The 20,120-nt window shown below is 41.3% G+C and overlaps 1 protein-coding gene across 3 annotated transcripts in view; it reads left to right on the forward strand.

The window, feature by feature from the left end:
* LOC140733195 (cullin-9) overlaps positions 1-20,120 on the forward strand; it is a 292,661-nt gene that overhangs the window by 242,109 nt on the left and 30,432 nt on the right. For all 3 annotated transcript variants that reach the window (XM_073056198.1, XM_073056200.1, XM_073056199.1), the window contains 4 exons: positions 4,166-4,529; positions 6,113-6,253; positions 7,790-7,954; positions 17,095-17,258. In XM_073056198.1, the coding sequence (XP_072912299.1) occupies positions 4,166-4,529; positions 6,113-6,253; positions 7,790-7,954; positions 17,095-17,258 (834 nt within the window). The remainder of the gene's footprint in view (positions 1-4,165; positions 4,530-6,112; positions 6,254-7,789; positions 7,955-17,094; positions 17,259-20,120) is intronic.

The raw sequence follows: 20,120 nt of genomic DNA on the forward strand, positions 1-20,120 counted from the left end.
GAGCAGTTCTCTCAAAGTTTTCCTGGTCTTCCAGACCTCAACTTGACCTCCACTGTTCCTATTAACTGCCATTTCTTAATTACATTACGAACTGAGGAAACGGCTACCTGAAAACACTTTGCTATCTTCCTATAGCCTTGTCCTACTTTGTGGGCATCATTTATTTTAATTTTCAGAGCACTAGGCAGCTGCTTAGAGGAGTCCATGGCTATTGATTGTTGGGACAAGGTTTGAGGAGTCAGGGTATTTCTAAAGCTTTGACATTTGCATCACCTGGCTTTTCCTAATGATGACTGTGAACAAGCCATAGCCCTAACAAGCTAATTAAGGTCTGAGACCTTGGTAAAAGTTATGAGAGGTCAAATCTCTTGGGGTGCCCAAACTTTTGCATGGTGCTCCTTTCTTTTTTTCCACTCTAAAATTGTACAAAACAAAAATAATACACTAATCTTGCTTAAAATGTTGAAAAGAATGTTTCATCTTTAACTTTATGACTTTTGGAGATCAGTTCATCTTCTACTCACTTAACTATTCACAGTAACAGAAATTATGACCAGGGGTGCCCAAACTTTTGCATGCCATTGTATCTCAAACACCATGTAGCTCAAACACACTAGCCGATGACCATTGTTGGTAAAATCTCACATGGTAACAAGAGGCATACAGGAGTGAGATAGGCCAGTTGTTGAGTGGTATCACAACAACAACCTGACACTCAGCATCAGCATGACCAAGGAATTGATTTTGAACTTCAAGAAGGAGAGATCAAGAGAATATGCACTAGTCCTAATTGAGCAGTCAGTGGTGGAAAGGGTGAGTAGCTTTAGGTTTCTGGGTGTCAGTTTCTTCGAAGACCTGAGCCCAATATATTGATGGAATCATGAAGAAGGCACATCAGCAGCCATCCTTCCTTAGGAGTCTGAGTGTAAATTTCTATAGATGTAGGTGGAGAGCATTCTGACTGGTTGCTTCTCAGCCTGGTAGGAAGGTTCTCAACAGGATTGCAAGAGGCTAAAGATGGCTGTAGACTCAGCCAGTTCCATCACAGCACACCCTTCTCTACCATCTAGTAGGTGGCATCCATCATTAAGGAGCCTTATCATTAAGAACATGCCCTCTTCTTGTTATTATATCAGGGAAAAGGTACATAAGACATAGGAGCAGAATTAGGAGCATCGAGTATGCTTTGCCATTCGATCATGGATGATTTATTTTCCACCTCAACTCCATCTTCTGCCTTCTCCCTGTAAGCTTTGATGTCCTTGCTAATCAAAAACCTATAAACCCCCACTTTAAATATACCTATGACTTGCCATGGATTCCACAGATTCACCACACTCTGGTTAAAGAAATTCCTCCTCATCTCTGTTCTAAAGGGATGTCCTTGTATTCTGAATCTGTGCCTTCTGGTCTCAGACTCTCCCACTATTGAAAACATCCTCTGTACATCCACTATCTGGACCTTACAAAATTTGGTTGGTTTTAATGAGATTCCCTCATTATTCTTCCTTAGTTCACTTCTGGTAGACCTGGTTTGTTTAACATTTCAAACTAGTGGAAGTAATACTTTTCCCCCCTTATCACCAGCCTTAACATTTCAAATCTCCAAATCAACTTTTTCCTAAATTCCAGGAAGCTTCTCCCTGGCTTATATTATCTTGAGGTAAAATCTTGAGAAATTTTGAAGTATTTCAGATTCTGAAAATAAAACAAAATGTATGTACTCAACAGCTGAAACAGTAGCTGTGAAGAGAGAAATTGAAATAGTATTGCAGATCAAAGAAATTCAGAATATTTGCCTTCTTAAATTGGATCACTCCTCCCTGCTCTTAATGATAGAACTATATGAAAGATTAGTTCGTCCACAATTGGAGAAATATATGCAGTTTGGTCACCACACAATAGAAAAGATGTGAATGCACTGGAGAGGTTGCTGAAGTGATACATCATGTTAGATAATGATTTTGTAAATCTTAGAACTCTTGGTTTTGGAACTTCACGGATAAATTCTGTCATTGGTCAAGAACATTCACATCCCTAGTCTTTTGTCTTTTACACTTGCAGCTATAGGAAAATATTGAAAGCAGCAATGTAAATGAGTAAAGTGCAAAGTTTATTTGTTTAACATTCAATCCCAGAATACTATATAGATTTTTTTGATGTACCTTCTATGAAAGTTTGGTTATTTTGCTAATTCTTTGCAATTTTTTTTGAAAGTTACTGTAAAGCAAATTTTATTCATTTCTTCTACCATGAAGATAAAGGCTAATAGTTTTGAAATTCCTTTGGCTATGCACAAAGATAACAAATTTGAGCAATTTAGATTTTGAAATTGAGTCAAGCTGAAAAAATAACATGCTGTTTATGTCACCACTCTTCAAACTGCAGCCAATCCCCAAGTAATGGAAGAGATTCTTGTAATGTCCTGTACATCTCATCCATGTTCAATAGACAAAGCATTTGTAAATATAATAACTTCTTTTCAGAAATTATTTAAAGAGGAAGAAGTAGGAACAGGAGCTAAAAACCCACACTCAATAACTCAGAAACAGCTTATTCCCCTCTGCCATTAAATTTCATTATTATTCCTTTTTGTTGTAATATTTAATTCATAATTTATGTAATTTTATATCTTTGCACTGTAGTTCTGCTACAAAACAACAGATTTCACACAATGCAGGACAGTCTATAAAACACTTTTAGATCTCTCTGCATTAAGAAAATAATATTTTTCTTGAACCCAGTGTGAATATTAACTGGGCAGCAAATGGTACAGTTGTTCAATCCTGACCTTGAGTGCTATCTATGAGGAGTTTCCATGTTCTCCCTATGTTCACATAGGTTTCCTCCCACATCTCAAAGATATGTAGGTTTTTTGGATGAACTAACTACTGAAAATTGTCCTTATTGTAGATTCTGTGGGTGTGGTGTCAGTGGGAATGTTGGAGAATTAAATGGTGTTCATATGTGATTAGTATTAGTGGGTGCTTAGTGATCAACTTGGACTTGGTGGGCAATAGGGCCTATTTTGTACTTATACCTTGTCAGAGTTTCCCCCATTAACATAATCTGTGTGTGTATGCCATTGTGACCATTCCTTTTGTTATACAGTTGTATTTGATGTCTTGAGCAACCTTTTTTTTAAACTGAGACCCCAGTACAAATCATTGAGGAATGTAATTTTTCAATTTTGTCTTTGAAGTAACATGCTGTTCACCCTCATCACAGACTTTTCCATCCCAAGTAATTACCAAAACCAACCATCTAGTGATCCTTCCAGACAAAATGCCACATACAGGCTCATCCTTCATTGCTTGTGACAATGAAGTGACAACATCTATCAATACCATTAAAATATCACTTCACTCTGATCCAGCTTTTGACTCCGTTTTGGGTACTCCAGTGCTGTCAAAGTACTGTACTTGTCTTCAACTGCAAACACAAATTGTCTCTATTACAGGCTAGCCTATATCTCTATTGGGTCGACACACTTGCTCACTAACGATCTTATTAAAATGTCTCTGTGTTCTATCCCTTCTGTTCCTTATAAAACTGAAACAGTTCCTACATTTGCCCAGTAAGCATATGTTAACGTAATCCATTACTGAACCCATTTAAAGCATATTTGTTTCTGTCCTGATAGAGAAAAATGACAAACTTTGTATCAAACCTCTGTTTCTTTTGTCTCTTAGTCTTTACTATATGATAACTTAACCCAAATTCAAACTTCAAAAACCAATGTGAACCATCTCAGTTCAGTCCAGTCACACAATTGCCCCATCGTTTTTAGTTTTCTACACAGATTAGATAGAGCATAGGGAAATGACTTATGGTGCACACTTTCATCCCCAGTGTGCTTCACCAGCAAAAGGTTAAAAATGAAGTGATCTTGATTTGTAGGGCAGTATGGCACCCAAGTTTATGTCAGTGGCATTGAAGTTTCTGCCAGTTGAGAAATGGTTACTTGAGAACTCCCTCTGATGTCATGTACCCACCTGAGCTGCCAGATAGGGACCCTGTTAAACAAGATCTTGTGCTTTTAAATCAAACATTGAGATCCGTTCTGCTTGCTATTTGAATAGTGTTGGCAGGTGGTTTGGAGTCTGCTGTGATCATTCAGTGCTCCTGGGTTAAATTAGTTGTTTTTTGTTTGTTTTATTCTAAGCTTTGATGGATCACAGAATTCAGATGAAGGAGTGCTAGAGACGGTCCTCATGTCAATGGGGCGGACCATGAGCCAGGAAGAGGTACAGCAGCTGATGAGCCAAACTGTCCTGCAGGTAGCGGACACGCTCAGCATCTCCTCTGATGTGGCACAGCACTTGCTTATGTACAGCAAGTGGAATGTTGACTTACTGGTCCAGCGATATACTGAAGATCACGAAGACCTCTTGTTGGTAGCGGGTCTTAAGGTTCGGAATCCGCAAACTCCTAACAGCCCCATCACACAGTGCCCTGTTTGTCTGAGCCTGCTTACTAATGATAGTGAAGCTGCTCCCACCCTTTGCTGCATGCACTACTGCTGTAAGGTGAGTTCCCTTGTTTCCTATTGCAGAATCCTATTTCTACTTTATGCAATTTTGTCAGAGAGTTGGCTGAAGGTTTAAGATTAAAACGGGTTCAACATACTAGAAAGATGACAAAGGAAATCATGGAATAGTGCATGTGTGACCACACATGGGCTCATGCAGCTCACGTATTTTATGGGAGAAACAAAGTCTGGTATTAAGCCCACATTGAAAATACAGGGAGGATGAAGAGACTGTGTTCGTCAATTGAAAATTGATCTACAGCTTTGTGGTGACTGTAAATGATAGACCTGAGAAACAGTCTTGGTACCAAGGATTGTGAGAGCAGATGGAGTGTTGTAGAAAATATGTGAGAAACCATTGGAATCTCACCTTGTCAGATCGCTTTGCATAAATAGCTCTTTTTCCAGTTGGCAAGATGGAAATCCCACAGGAATTGGTGCTGAGACTGCAAATTATTATAATTTATATAAATGTTTTCAATGAAGATATGGTTGCCTAACATTTTGATGACACTAAGGTTTAGTGCAGTAAATTGAGAAGAGAACATGAGATTATGAAGGGCAGTACTGTAGATAAGTATGTGGAGAGAAGGATTGGCGAATCAAGAAAAGTGCAGAAAAATGTAATTGTTTTGACAGGAAAAATTAAGAGGATTATATTTAAATAGTGAGCGATTGCAGAGGTGTGAGATACAATAATATGTCTCTTAGTGCTTGATTTTGCAGATGTGAACAGCAAGTAATTAGAAAGCTAACTTTATTATTAAGGAGTCTGAAATCAAGTTTAAGGAGGGAATGCCTTGATTAAAGAGGGCTTTTGTGAAACCACATCTGGAATATTTAAGGAAAGGTGTTAATGTATTGGAAACAGTCCCTTTGAAGGTATGCTAGACAAATACCAGAATGGAAAGGTTGCCTTATAAGGAAAATTTGGACAGGTTAAATATGTATCGGCTGAAATTTAGAAGGAAGGGGGTTGATTGAGTTGCAAAGGATCTTGAGGGTTCTTGACAGTGAATGTGTCTTCTAGTGCAGTGGTCCCCAACTACCGGGCCACAAAGCATGTGCTACCGGGCCATGAGGAAACGATATGATTTGGCGGTATAAAACAATATGAGTCGGCTACATATCCGGTACCGGTCTGCAGCCCGGTTGGTGATTGAGGACCACTGCTCTAGTGGGAGAATATACAACTGGGGGGTAGGCAGGGCGAGGGTCAGGTGCTGTCCATTTAAGACAAATGAGGCAATACTTGTTTCTCAGTTGAAAGACTTTGGAGCTTCCGGGCTTAAAGGAAGCAGAGTGTTTGAGTAATTTTACGGCAGAGGCAGATGAATACTTAATTAGCAAAGAGGTAAAATGTTGCTATTAGTAGACAGGAGTATGACGTTGATTTTACAGTCAAATTAGCCATAATATGGAATTCTGGAGCATACTTAAGGGGCTTATTCCTTTTACTTATTCTGATATCTGTGATTAGTCCTTACTAGTAGTTGTAGGATGTGGATGATGCAGGATGATGACTCAGTTTTGGGTTACTGGTTGTATTTTGATGTGCTTTTGGTCTTTCCCTGTTCTCAGTCCTGCTGGAGAGAGTATTTAATAACCAGGATTGAACAGAACTTGGTGCAGAATTGTACCTGTCCAATCTCTGACTGTCCTGCACAGCCGACAAATGAGTTCATCTGTTCTATCATATGCGATAGTGAGATCGCAGCCAAGGTAAGATATCAGTTCATTGGCAATTAAATGTAAAGCATAGCAGGAAGGCAGTTCATGTAGTTGCAAAATCCAGACAATCTTTCAGTTTAATATTGAAGAAGAACCAAAGATAGGTTTTCAGGAATGAAGGATTTATAGATCATTGATAGCTGTAAATGAATTGTGAAACTTTCAGTTTATTTGTTTATTTGTTTTTGTTTAGAAGGTTGCAGTAACATTTTCTGTATACTTGATGTATGTCCTGGGAATTTTTCAACTACCTGAAATAACCCTACAGTTTATAGAGATTCTCCAAGATTAATCCAACTCCCATTATTAACACCACTGTGTGTAGAGCTTCTTGGAGACTGGTCTAAGAGTTTATAGAGACTGCTGGAGACAAATTCCAGTCTTTGTGTAGATTTCTCCAGGACTGATCCCACTGTTAATGGATGAGGACTGGTCTTGGTGTTTGTACAGACTCCTTTGGAGGAATACCATTTCTTGATTTGACTCTAGAAGCCTATAAACACCTGGGCCAAGTATTTCAGGGGTTTGGTAACACAGTATGGAACTCATCGTCATATTCTGCAAAAACCTTTTCAGCACTGGTATCTTAAATCGAAGGTGTGATAGAATACTCTCCTCTTAAATAGATATTTGCAGCTTTAATAACTCTCAAGGAGCTCAGCATCCAGAATCCCCTCTCTCTCCTTCCACCACCACGTATACAGCTTCAATGCCACTACTTATAAAATGCCCACTATCCAAACCAGCAAATTTCACCACCAAAGGCAATTGTCACAAGGGACCACCCTTAACTTCCCTCTGTTTAACTCATTGTGACTTGAAAATATTAATGGTTCTTCACTATAACTGGGCCAAAATCTTGGTGTTTCCTTCACAGCAGCACTCCAGAAGTACCTTCCCTGAAAGGGCTGCATTGTTTTGGGAAGATTGGTCACCATCAGTTTTTCAAACACTACTAAGATGAGCAATAAATGATAGCTTGCCAATGACATGCTTATCCCATGAATGAGAAAAGTTGTTTTGACAAATGGCAGCCACTTCATTTGTCTGTGTTGTGACTTGAGCTGGTACCCATTTGAAAAAATTTTCATGTTCTGCCTGTTGAGTCTATGCTGGCTCACAGTGCAATCATTCCCCAACTAACTTTTCCTGTAGACTGTTATTCACACATTCTCACCAATCCCCCCTGGATTCTAGCAGAATGGTGCAATAGTGTTTATACATTCACTTGTTGGAATTTGAGTTCTTTGGGCTTCGCTGGTTTAAAGCATTTTTAAGCTTTGTGAGGCAAGGCATTTATTTTCTTCTGTTGCCTAGCAGTGCTGTCTACATCAATTGTAAAGTATTTCTTCATTTGAAGATGTAGGTTTAATACTATAATGTATACAGACATGAGGAATTCAAAGCATCTGAAAGTTGAGTAAGTTTATACGCAGTAGAAATTAAGTAGAGGGTAACTTTAGAGAATTGCTGACTGATATTGCCAAGCTGAGATACCTGACAGTCATTATCATCTTCTTTCTATAGTATTCCAAAACACTACTGCGAGGCTACGTGGAATGTTGTTCAAACCTGACCTGGTGCACTAATCCTCAAGGTTGTGATCAAATCCTGTGTAAGGAGGGGATTGGCAGTGTTGGTACCTGTTCCAAGTGCTGCTGGTCCTCTTGCTTCTCCTGTAATTTCCCAGAGGTAAACATGTTTTATTAATCCTCTTTGCTTCCCTAAAATCCAGACAGAATGAGTATTGTACCATTAGATGTTCTGCACTTTGGATGGATGTTAACCTGAGGACCTTTTAATGGATATAAAAGATTTCTCTTGAGAGTTCAGGTTATTAATACACTCTCATATAATGTGGCTAAAAATAAATGCTCCAGCTGTTACTTAAGTGGGCTGCGCTGTTATCTTTATTATGAGTTACATGTTTCCCCCACCATCCGAAGGTAGAGCGTTCCTATGAAATGGTTCGTAAGCTGGAATGTCGTAAAGTGAAGAAGCAATTACCATTTATTTATATGGGAAAAACTTGTGAGCGTTTGCAGACCCAATAAAATAACCTACCAAATCATGCCAAATAACACATAAAAATACACAGCCTATATAAAGTAGAAATAATGTATGTACAGTGTAATTTCACTTACTGGAATTGGGAAGACAGTGAGGACACTGATGATGGTGTGTTAGGTTGAGTCGTCGGAGGTTGGGGTGGTGGGACACTGGGGTGTCATCTCATCGTCGTCTGTTTCCACCAGGGCAGGTAGGTCATTTTCTATGTCTGCCTGCCTCAGTGTCGAAGGTCAAGGTTCGTTGTCTGCTGTGGCTGACGTGGAAGGCTTGAAAAAAGATAGTATGCTTGACTGCTTAGCCTCGTGCATTTTTCTGTCATACAGTTCTTTGTAAGCACTCAAATCATCCTGCAAATATGCCCTAAACCTACGTACCCTTTCAAAGTTAAAGTTGTCAATTGCAGCGAAAATCTCACGCAGTTGCTTCATGTTCAGTTCATGGACGACTTCACTTTTGGGCCATTCGCTATCAATTGTTATCCTTTCCTCTTCCAATTGCATCAGCTCTTCACCTATCAGTTCTTGGTCATGGGATGCCAAAACCTCTTCAACATCATCTTCGTCAATTTCCACAAGCCAGTCTCACTTTGTTCTTACTTTGTTCATCATGATGGAAATGCTTAATTATGTCTAGCTTTACGCTATGTGTAACACCCTTACGTGCTCTTTTAGGCTTTTCCAATACCTTAGAACTCATCTTGCTAACGGATGCACAAAATAAATCGACATAAAGCACAGATACTCACAGGCACGTGTTTAAGCGATTCTGGCTAGAATGCAGTTCTGGGGGAGGAGCTCGGCTGCTCGGGGCACACGCTGCCTTTTCGTGTAACAGTGAAAACACCTTCTGTTAGCGAAAACAGGTAACTAATGTAGGTCTTTCTTAACAGCGAGGTGTCGTAAAGTGAACGTTCGAAAACGGGGGACACCTGTATTACATTTCAATATTACACAGTCATTGAGTCATAGATAAGCATAGCGCAGAAGCAGGCCCTTCCGCCCATCTAGTCGGTGCTGAACCATTAAAACTACTCACTCCCATTGACCTGCACTGGGACCATAATCCTCCATACCCCTACCATCCATGTACCTATCCAAACTTCTCTTAAATGTTGAAATCAGGCTCACATGCACCACTTGTGCTGGCAGCTCATTCTGCACTCTCATGATCTTCAGAGTGAAGAGGTTTCCCCTCATATACCCTTAAACTTCTCACCTTTCACTCTTGACCTGTGACCACTGGTTGTAGTTCCACCCAACTTCAGTGGAAAAACCCTGTTTGCATTTACCCTATTTATAATTAACAAAATTTTGTATACATCTATCGAAACTCCTCTCAATCTTCTACAAGCTCCAAGGAATAAAGTCCTAAACTGTGCATTCTTTCCTTGTAACTCAGGTCCTCCAGACCCAGCAACATCCTTGTAAATTTTCTCTGTACTCTTTCAAACATTATTTACATCTTTTCTGTAGAGAGGTGACTAAAATTACACACTATACTCTAAATCAGGCCTCACCAATGTATTGTGCAACTTCAACATGACAGCCCATCTCCTGTACTCAGTACTTGGATATATGAAGGCCTATGTGCCTAAAGCTTTCTTTATGACCCTATCTACCTGTGACACTATTTTCAATGAATTATGGACTTGTATTTCCAGATCCCTTTGTTCTACTTCACTCCTCAGTGCCCTGCCATTCACTGTGTAAGGCCTACATTGGTTGGTCGTACTGAAGTGCAACACTTTGCGCTTGTCTGCAATAAATTCCATCTGCCATTTTTCGACCTATTTTTTCAGTTGGCCCAGATACCACTGCAAACCATGATAGCATTCCTCGCTGTCCACTGTACACCCAATCTTGGTGTCATCCACAAATTTACTGACCCAGTTAATCACATTACCATTCAGATCATTGATATAGATGACCAACAGTAACAGACCCAGCACTTACCCCAGTGGCACTCTACTAGTCACCGACCTCTAGTCAGAGAGGCGACCATCTACTACCTTATCTTGAATGCTGAGCAACTAAACCTTCTGACCCATATGGGCCTTGTCAAATATCTTACTTAAATCCATGTAGACAACATCCACTGACTTGCTTTCATTCACTTTCCTGGTAACTTCCTTGAAAAACACTATAAGATTAGTTAGACATGAACTACTAAGCACAAAGCCATTGCTGACTATCCTTAATCAGTCCATGTCTACCCAAATACTTATAAATTCAGTTCCTTAGAATACCTTCTAATAATTTTCTCACTGCTGATATCAGGCTCACTGCCTATAATTTCCTGGTTTATTTTTGGAGCCCATCTTATCAGAACAACATTGACTTTCCTCCATTCCTCTAGTATCTCACCTGTTGCTAAGGATCTAAATATCTCTGCTCAGGCCCCAACAATTTCTGCACTTGTCTCCCACAGGGGATGAGGGAACACCTTGTCAGGCCTTGGGGATTTATCCACCCTAATTTGCCTCAGGATAGCAAACACTTCCTCTGTAATCCGTGTATGGTTCATGACTTCGCTGCTTCTTTGCCTCACTTCTACAGTCTTGGTCTGTCTCCTGAGTAAATATAGATGCAAAAAAATCTATCTCCCCCATATCTTTTGGCTCCTGATCTTCCAGAGAACCATTTTGTCTCTTGCAATCCTTTTGCTCTTAACATATCTGTAGAATCCCTTGGATTCTCCTTCACCTTGTCTGCTTGGGCAATCTCATGCCTTTTTTAGTCCTCCTGATTTCTTTCTTTGAGTATCCTTTTGCATTTCTTATACCCCATAAGCACTCATTTGTTCCTACCTGCCTATACTGGCTATGCACCTCCTTGTTTCTTTTTAACCAGGGCCTCAATATCTCATGAAAACCAAGATTTTCTACACCTGTTATCTTTATGTTTTATTCTGCGAGGTACATTCAAGCTTTGTACTCTCAAAATATCACATTTGAAAGCATCCAACTTTTCATTACACCTTTGCTAGAAAACAACCTATTGCAGGTACATTCAAGCTTTGTACTCTCAAAATATCACATTTGAAAGCATCCAACTTTTCATTACACCTTTGCTAGAAAACAACCTATTGCAGGTACATTCAAGCTTTGTACTCTCAAAATATCACATTTGAAAGCATCCAACTTTTCATTACACCTTTGCTAGAAAACAACCTATTGCAATCCACAATTGCCAGATCCTTTCTGATGCCACCAAAGTAGGCTTTTCTTCAATTTAGACACTCAACCCATGGATCAGACCTATCTTTTTGCATATTTACTTGAAACTAATTGCATTCTGATTACTAGATCCAAAGTGTTCCCCTACTTCTGACATCTGCCCTCTCTCAGTCCGTAACAGTAGCTCAAGTGTCATCTTTGAGACTTCTACATACTGATTAAGGAAGCTGTCCTGAACACATTTGACAAACTCTATCCCATCTGGTCCTTTTACAGTATTGGAGTCCTAGTCAGTATGTAGAAAGTTAAAATCACTTACTATAATAACCTTATGTTTATTGCAACAGTCTTCATTCTGTTTACAAATTTGTTCAGCTCATTTCCTCGGACTGTCGGGTCACCTGTAGTATAGCCCATTAACGTGGTCAGATCATTCTCATTTCTCAGTTCCACCCATAATGCCTCATTAGACGAGTTCTCTAGTCTGTCCTAACTGAGCACTACAGTGACATTTTCCATAACCAGTTACACCATCACTCCTCCTTTCATCTCTCCCGCTCTGTCAGGTCTAAAACAATGGAACTCTGTAATATTGAGCTGCCAGTCCTGCCCCTCCTACAAGAAGTCTCATTAATGCCTTCTAGTTATTGATCCATGCATTGAGCTCATCTGTTTTTCCTAAGATACTTCTTGCATTGAAGTATATGCAGCTTAGGACATTACTCGCACCATGCTCAACCTTTTGATTCCTGACTTTGAGCTCTTAATAACATCCATCTCCACAACCTCTCCACTTACTGTTCTGGTACACTGGTTCCCATCCTCCTGCAACTCTAGGGTTAAATCGGTGGGTTGCTGGGTAGCACAACTCGAAGGGCCGGAAGGGCCTGTTCTGTGCTGTATCTGACACGTAAGAACCTTGATAATAACTCTTGCTTAAGTTCTACCATGCAGCTCTAGCAAACCTTCCTGCTAGGTTATTAGTCTCCTTCCAGTTCAGATGCAAACTGTCTCTTCTGTACCTCTCCCACCTTACCAGGAAGGGAACCCAATGATCCAAAAATCTTATGCCCTCCCTCCTACACCAAATCCTTAGCCATGTATTAAACTGTACAAACTTCCTATTTCTGGCCTCACTTACATGTGGCATGGGTAGCAATACTGAGATCACAACTTTGGAGGTCTTGCCCTTTAATGGCACTGAACTCCCTTTCCTTTGCAGAACCTTGTCACTCTTCCTACTTATGTCATTGGTAGCTGCGTGGACCACAACCTCTGGCTGTTCACCCTCCCACTTAAGAATGCTGAGGATTCGATCCGAGATGTCCCTGACCCTGGTACCCAGGAGGCAACATGCTTACTGGGAATCTCATTCTGGTCCACAGTGCCTCCTTTCTTTTCCCCTAACTAATGAATCCCTTGTCACTGCAGCTCATCTCTTCTCCCTTCCTTTCTGAGTTGCAAAGACAGATTCAGTGCCAGAGACATGGCTGCTGTGACTAGCCTCTGCTAGGTCTCGGTCTTTGCATGGTATTCAAAGTGGTATACCTGTTGTTGAGGGAGATGGCCACAGGGGTATTCTACACTGGCTCCTTAACCCCTTTCTCCTTCCTGATTGTCTCCCGTTTTCCTGTGCTCTGCACCTTTGGTGTAACTACCTATCTATATGTCCTCTCTATCACCCCCTCAACCTTCCAAATGATCTGAAGTTCATCCAGTTCCAGCTCCAACTCCTTAACACAAAGTGTTAGAAGCTGCAGTTAGATGCACTTTTTGCAGGTGTAGTTGTCAGGGACACTGGAAGTCTCCCTGCCTTCCCACATACCGCAAGTGGAGCATTCCACTATCCTGCCTGGCACCTCTATTATTCTGAGTACTGTAAACATAAAGAAGGAAGAACAATAAACTATGGGTACTTTGTAAGTAACATGCAGTACTTTGAGAGATCGATTGCCAAGGTTTAAGGAAATAATTCATTAGCACCTATTCAAAAGCAGTTAGGGATAGGCAAGCAATAGGCTTTGCCAGCAATTCCCACATTTGTAAAAGCAATTTTAAAATGAATATAAAATATGTTGTGTAAAAATCTGAGTTGGTGGTCCCTTTTAAATAGATGTAAGTTTTACATCTGAAATTGGGACTAGCTGAGAAAGATAACGAATGACAATATCTGTCACATATACATTGAAACATACAGTGGGATGCATCATTTGTGTCAAATCAAATCAGTGAGGATTTTGCTGTGCGGCCTGCAGATTTCACTACCACTGCCGACATAGTATGTCCACAACTTTGGAATGTGCAAGGAAACTGGAGCACCCGGAGGAAACCAACATGATCACAGGAAGATGAGACAATCTGCAGATGCTGGAAATCCAAGCACAGGGAGAACTCCTTACAGACAGTGGCAGAAATTGAACCCCAGTCTTACAGCTGGCACTGTAATAGCGTTAAGCTACCTGCTACATAAGAAATAGGAGCAGGTGTAGGCCATCTGGCTTGTCAAGCCTGCTTCGCCATTCAATAAGGTCATGGCTGAACTGACCATTTCCACCTACCTGCTTTTTCCCCATAGCCCTCAATTCCCTTAGTATGCAAAAATCCAACCAACCTTGGCTTATATCTATTTACTTAGGTAGCCTTCACTGCTTCATAGGGCAGAAAATTCATCACTGTTTGGGAAAAGCAGTTTCTCCAATCTCAGTCCTAAATTTACTCCTCCAAATCTTGAGGCTATGTTCCCTAGTTCTAGGCTCACCTACCAGTGGAAACAACATTCCTGCTTCTATCTTATCTATCCCTTTCATAATTTTATATGTTTCTATACGATCTCCTCTCATCCTTCTGAATTCCAGTGAGTACAGTCCAAGCCGACTCAATCTCTCCTCATAGTCTAACCCCCTCATCTCTGGAATCAACCTGGTGAATCTCCTCTGCACCGCTTCCAAAGCCAATATATCCCTCCTCAAGTGAGGAGACCAGAAATGCATGCAGTGCTCCGGATGTGGCCTCACTAGTACCCTGTACAGTTGCAGCATAACCTCCTTGCTCTTAAATTCAATCCTAGCAATGAAGGCCAACATTCCATTTGCTTTCTTGATAGCCTGCTGCACCTGCAAACCAACATTTTGCAATTCATGCACAAGAAATCCCAAATCCCTCTGCACAACAGCATGCTGCAGTCTTTTATCATTTAACTAATAATCTGATCCTCCATCTTCCTTCCAAAGTGGATTACCTCACATTTACCAACATTGTACTCCATCTGCCAGACCTTTGCCCACTCACTTGACCTATCTATATCTCTCTGCAGACTCTCCGTATCCCCTCTACAATTTGCTTTTCCACTCAAGTCAGCAAACTTAGATATACTGCACTCGGTTCCCTCTTCCAGATCATTGATGTATATAGTGAACATTTGCGGGCCCAGCACCAACCCCTGCAGCACACCGCTCACCACTGATAGCCAACCAGAGAAACACACATGTATCCCAATCTTTACTGTCTATCGAGTAACCAATTCTCTATCCATGCTAATACATTGCCCCCAACTCTATGCATCCTTATCTTATGGATAAGTGTTTTATGTAGTACCTTAACGAATCCCTTCTAGAAATCCAAGTAAATAACATCCATCTGTTCCTCTGTATCCACTGAGCTTGTTACATGCTCAAAGAACTGTAGTATGTACACCACCATTCCACCCCACGGTAAAGTGGGCATTGACTGCTTTGGCTAATGGACTTGTATCTCCACTGTATTGCTCTACCTTTGGACAGTAATAGCTGTGCAAGGGTGGGTAACGTACCATAAAACCATAGTTGCTGCTTGTAGTCAGGCTGCATGCTTCAGCCTGTGAGGATTGTGAATTGTGATTGAAGCAAACAGAGTGCTAGTGGGTTTCATGATTCCAATGTCAGTTCTCCTGTGTTCTTCTCAGAATAAACAATTTAAAACTAAATAATGACTTCTCTTTTTCCTTGCACGCTCATTAATTTTAAATAGAATCATTACTCTTTGTAACCAACCAATGCCTTTTGCCTTTGAAATGGCCTTCTAACTTCCTGCTTTTATTGTTACTTCTGAATATGCTCACTTTTGCCGGGCTGTATTTGTCCTGTAATATAACCACTGTCTTACTAATGTCCTTAACCAGATACTTAAGTCTCAGGTAATGAAGGTTGTTGTCTGTTAAGCATTGTACATTGCTGCTTGGCCATCTTCCAGCAAGTTATGAGATGTGATGAGAACCAAGAGCCTGTAGCTGATCCTCTGTGGTATTTGAAGCAACCTGCTGAGATGAGAGCGCGAAAGTAAAATTTGGGATGTGACGAGATCCTAAGGTTTATTCATTATGGACTGTGCCTTTAAAAAGAGAGAGAGAGTGTGTGCCGCTGAATTCAGAGGGAGAGAGCGCCGAGCAGCTCGTGAGTCGCTATGGTGATGGAAGGGCAGAGCTATATAATGGACAGCCTGTGTTCAGCATGTTGGATATATATACAAGGTCAGCTGGTTTTCTGGCAGACACTCAGAAGAAATAGACACTGGATGAGCTTTGAGTGCCCACGAAAGGGTGGGTTTTGCTCGCAATGTGGAAAAGAGGTGACTGGTGGAAAGCTGTTGGTGTGTTTAACCCTTGCCTGGGTTTATAGCTTTACCATGTGAAGACGGTACCCTTAGTGTGGTCACAGTCGGTGACTTTAACAGAACTTCAGAGGACAATGTGGGAAGATCGACGGCATCAGCTTACTTGGAAAACAAATCACCTCTTTCTCTCCCCCCCTCAATTCTACTCAACTCAATATCACGAACCGAACTGACTTCGTTCCTATACCATCGTAAGACTGTATCACTTACCACCTAAGCTTGAAGAAGTTCGGAGTTTTATATTTGGACACTTATGTATGCATAATCTTTGCTAACCTGTTTGATTTATCTGGTTTTATATTACTATATTACATAGATACTAATAAATAGTTAATAGCAAAACCAGACTCCAGGTGTGTTCCATTTCTGCTGGTTCTTTTTACTCATTACGGGGTACGTAACAGGGATGTTGGCTATGAAGAGACGTTTGTGTCAGTAGTACTGGGAAAGGGATTTTTGAGTTGGTCACATACAGTAACAGGAAACTGGATTGAGAATGTAGCTTTTGAGATGGCAGTGAAAAGAGTGTCAGTGATACTGGAGAAAGGAATGTTGTGTAAGGAAACAGGTAGTACAGTGTGGGAAAATATTAGAAGATATGTCATCTGGTCCATTTATTGCAGTGTTTCTGAACAAAATTCCTTTTTCCTGCATCTTAGAAAAGTGTGGTAGTTGCTAATTAAAGATGAGTCTATTGAGGTGAATCACACACCACAGCTCTCGTACATTATGATCACCCAGATACTTTATAACTATAAGAGTTACATTTGTGCAGTCATTTCTAGATTCTCAATAGGAAACTTTTACAGGGATATATGCTAAGCTTGAGAAAATGGGACTAGCTCGGAGGGAATCTTGATTTGTATAGACGGGTTGGGTCATATGGTGAAAAGACTGAAGCCAACATCCTCTGATCCTGCCTCCCATTCTCATGTTCTAGGCTCACTATCCTGCCAGCTGCAGCCACGTGTCACAATGGATGGATGATGGAGGGTACTATGAGGGAATGACTATGGAAGCACAAAGCAAGCACCTGGCAAAACTCATCTCTAAAAGATGTCCAAGCTGCCATGCACAGATTGAGAAGAATGAAGGTTGCCTCCAGTGAGTCAGAGTGTCCATCTGTTATTTTTAAAAATATAAGCTCTTTGCACTTTATACTAAAGAAAGCTATTCAGCCCAAAAAACCAGCTGTCCTCCTTCCTCTCCCCACAACCCCCCCCCCCCCCCCCCCATCCTGCATTCGTTTGATCAAGACTAATCCACAAATCAGCTCTGCTTGATTTGAATCCATGTAAGCTTATTCAGTGAGTATTGCCTGGACTTGTTCTTCAAAGATTCAGTTGCATCAACAGCCCATTCTAGAACATAGAACAGTACAGTAGAGTATGGGCCCCTCAGTCCACAGTGATATGCTGACGTACATAAATCTACTTCACGAGCAGTTTAATCCTTCACTCCTATATAAATCTCCATTTTTCTACACCATGTGTCCAAGAGTCTATTAAATGTCCCTATTATCCATTGACCTTAAAAGTAAGTCCTCTGATATCAGCCATTGCCTCCCTAGGGTAAAGGAACTGCTTGTCTATTCTATCTATGCCTCTCCTAATTGTATACACTTCTATCAAGTTGCTGCTCACCCTCTTTTACTCCAGACGTAAAAGACTTAGCTCAATCAACCCTTCCTCATAAGACATGTTCTCTCATCTGGCCAGCATCCCAGTAAGTCCTCCTCTACACCTTATTTAAAGCTTCCACATCCTTCCTATAATGTGGTGACCAGAACTGAGCACAATACTCCCAAGTGTGGTCAAACCATTAGCTCGCAGCTCTTGAGCTCAATTCCCCTTATAATGATGGCCAACACATCATTAACCTTAACCACCCTCTTTACTTGCATGACAACGTTAAGGATCCATGGACTTGACCCCAAAACTCCTTTGATCCCACACACTTCTAAGAATCCTGCCATTAACCTTGTACTCCACCTTTAGGTTCAACCTTCCAAAGTTCGTTGTATTACAGTTTTCCAGATTGAACTCTATCTGTACAGTTCTGCATCCTGTTTATCCTGTTGCAAACTATGACAACTTCCCACACTATCCACAATACCACCAACCTTTGTGTTACCTGTAAACTTATAAACCCACCCTTCCACTTCCTATTTCAAACATTATTAAAATCACAAAGAGCAGGGGCCCCATAACAAATCCCTGCAGAACAACACTAGTCACTGACCTCAAGACAGTATATATTTACTACCACCCTGTCCCTTCTGTGGGTAAGCCATTTCCGAAACAATGTAGCCAAGTTTCCGTGGATCCCCTGCCTCGTGAAATTCTCAATGACCTGAGGATGGGGAACCTTGACAAGTGCCTTATTAAAATCCAAATCCACCACATCCTCTGCTGTCCTGTTATCAAAGTACTTTGTCACATCCTCAGAGAATACAGTCAGACTCAAAAGGCTTGACCTGCCTCACACAAAGCCATGCTGACTTTCCCAATAAGACTATGCTTCTCCAAATGCTTCTAAGTACTGCCTTTAAGAGTCCTCTCCATTAGTTTGCTCACTATAAATGTAAGACACACTGGATTATCCCTGTTGCCTTTTCGTGTTCAAAGGAACAACATTTACCATCTTCCAATCCTCTGGTACTGCTCTTGTGGCCAGTGAGGATAGAAGATCATTGGCAACACCTTAGCAATCTCTTCCCTCACTTTCCATAATAACCTGCCGTATGTCCAGCAGGCCCCAAAGACTTATCTATCGTAATATTTTTCAATAGCTCCAATACTGCCTCTTTCTTAACTTCGACATGCTTCTGCGCATTAGCCTGTTCTACACTGAATTTATGTTCATTGAAGTCCCTCTCACTGGTGAATACTGAGGCAAAATATTCATTTAAGGACCACCTCTACCACCTCTAGATACATGATTTCCCCCAGAAATGAGAAAATCTGCAGATGCTGAAAATCCAAACAACACACACAAAATATTGGAGGAACTTAGCAGGCCAGGCAGCATCTATGGAAAAGAGTGCAGTTTTGGGCCAAGACTCTTTAGCAGGACTGGAGAAAAAAATATGAGGATGACAGTTAAAAGGTGGGAAGAGAAGAGGGGAAAACACAAGGTGATAAGTGAAACTAGGAGAGGGAGGGATGAAGTAAAGAGCTGGGTGTTGATTGGTGAGAAATACAGGGCTGGAGAAGGAGGAGTATGATAGGAGAGGATAGAAGGCCAAGGAAGAAAGAAAAGGGGGGTGGAACACCAAAGGGAGGCAATGGGCAGGCAAGGAGCTAAGGTAAGAAAGGGAAAAAAGGAGAAGGAGGGTGGGGGCCATTACGGGAAGTTCGAGAAATCAATGTTCATGCCATCAGGTTGGAGACTACCCTGATGGAATATAAGGTGTTGTTCCTCCAACCTGAGTGTGGTCTCATTGCGACTATAGAGGAGGCCATAGATTGACATACCAGAATGGGAAGTGGAAATAAAATGGGTAGCCACTGGGAGGTTCCGCTTCTGGCGGGTGGAGCGTAGGTGCTCAGTGAAACGGTCTCCCAATCTATGTTGGGTCTTGCTGATATACAGGAGGCCACACCGGGAGCACCAAACACAGTATATAACCTCAAAAGACTTACAGGTGAGGTATCGCCTCACCTGGAAGAACTGTTTGAGGCCCTGAATGGTAGAGCAGGAGGAGGAGTAGAGGCAGGTGTAGTACCTGTTGTGCTTACACGGATAAGTGCCAGGAGGAACAAATGGTTAAGGGACTCCCGTAGGGAGTGATCCTTGTGGAAAGCAGAAAATTGGGGGGGGGGGGGGGGGTTGGGAAAGATGTGCTTGGTGGTGGGATCCCACTGGAGATGGCGGAAGTTGTGGAGAATTATATGCTGGATGCAGAGGCTGGTGGAGTGGTAGGTGAGGACAAGAAGAATCCTATCCCTGGTAAGGTGGCGGGAG

Source organism: Hemitrygon akajei, chromosome 9 (genome assembly GCF_048418815.1).
Source record: "Hemitrygon akajei chromosome 9, sHemAka1.3, whole genome shotgun sequence".
NCBI classification, from domain to species: domain Eukaryota; kingdom Metazoa; phylum Chordata; class Chondrichthyes; order Myliobatiformes; family Dasyatidae; genus Hemitrygon; species Hemitrygon akajei.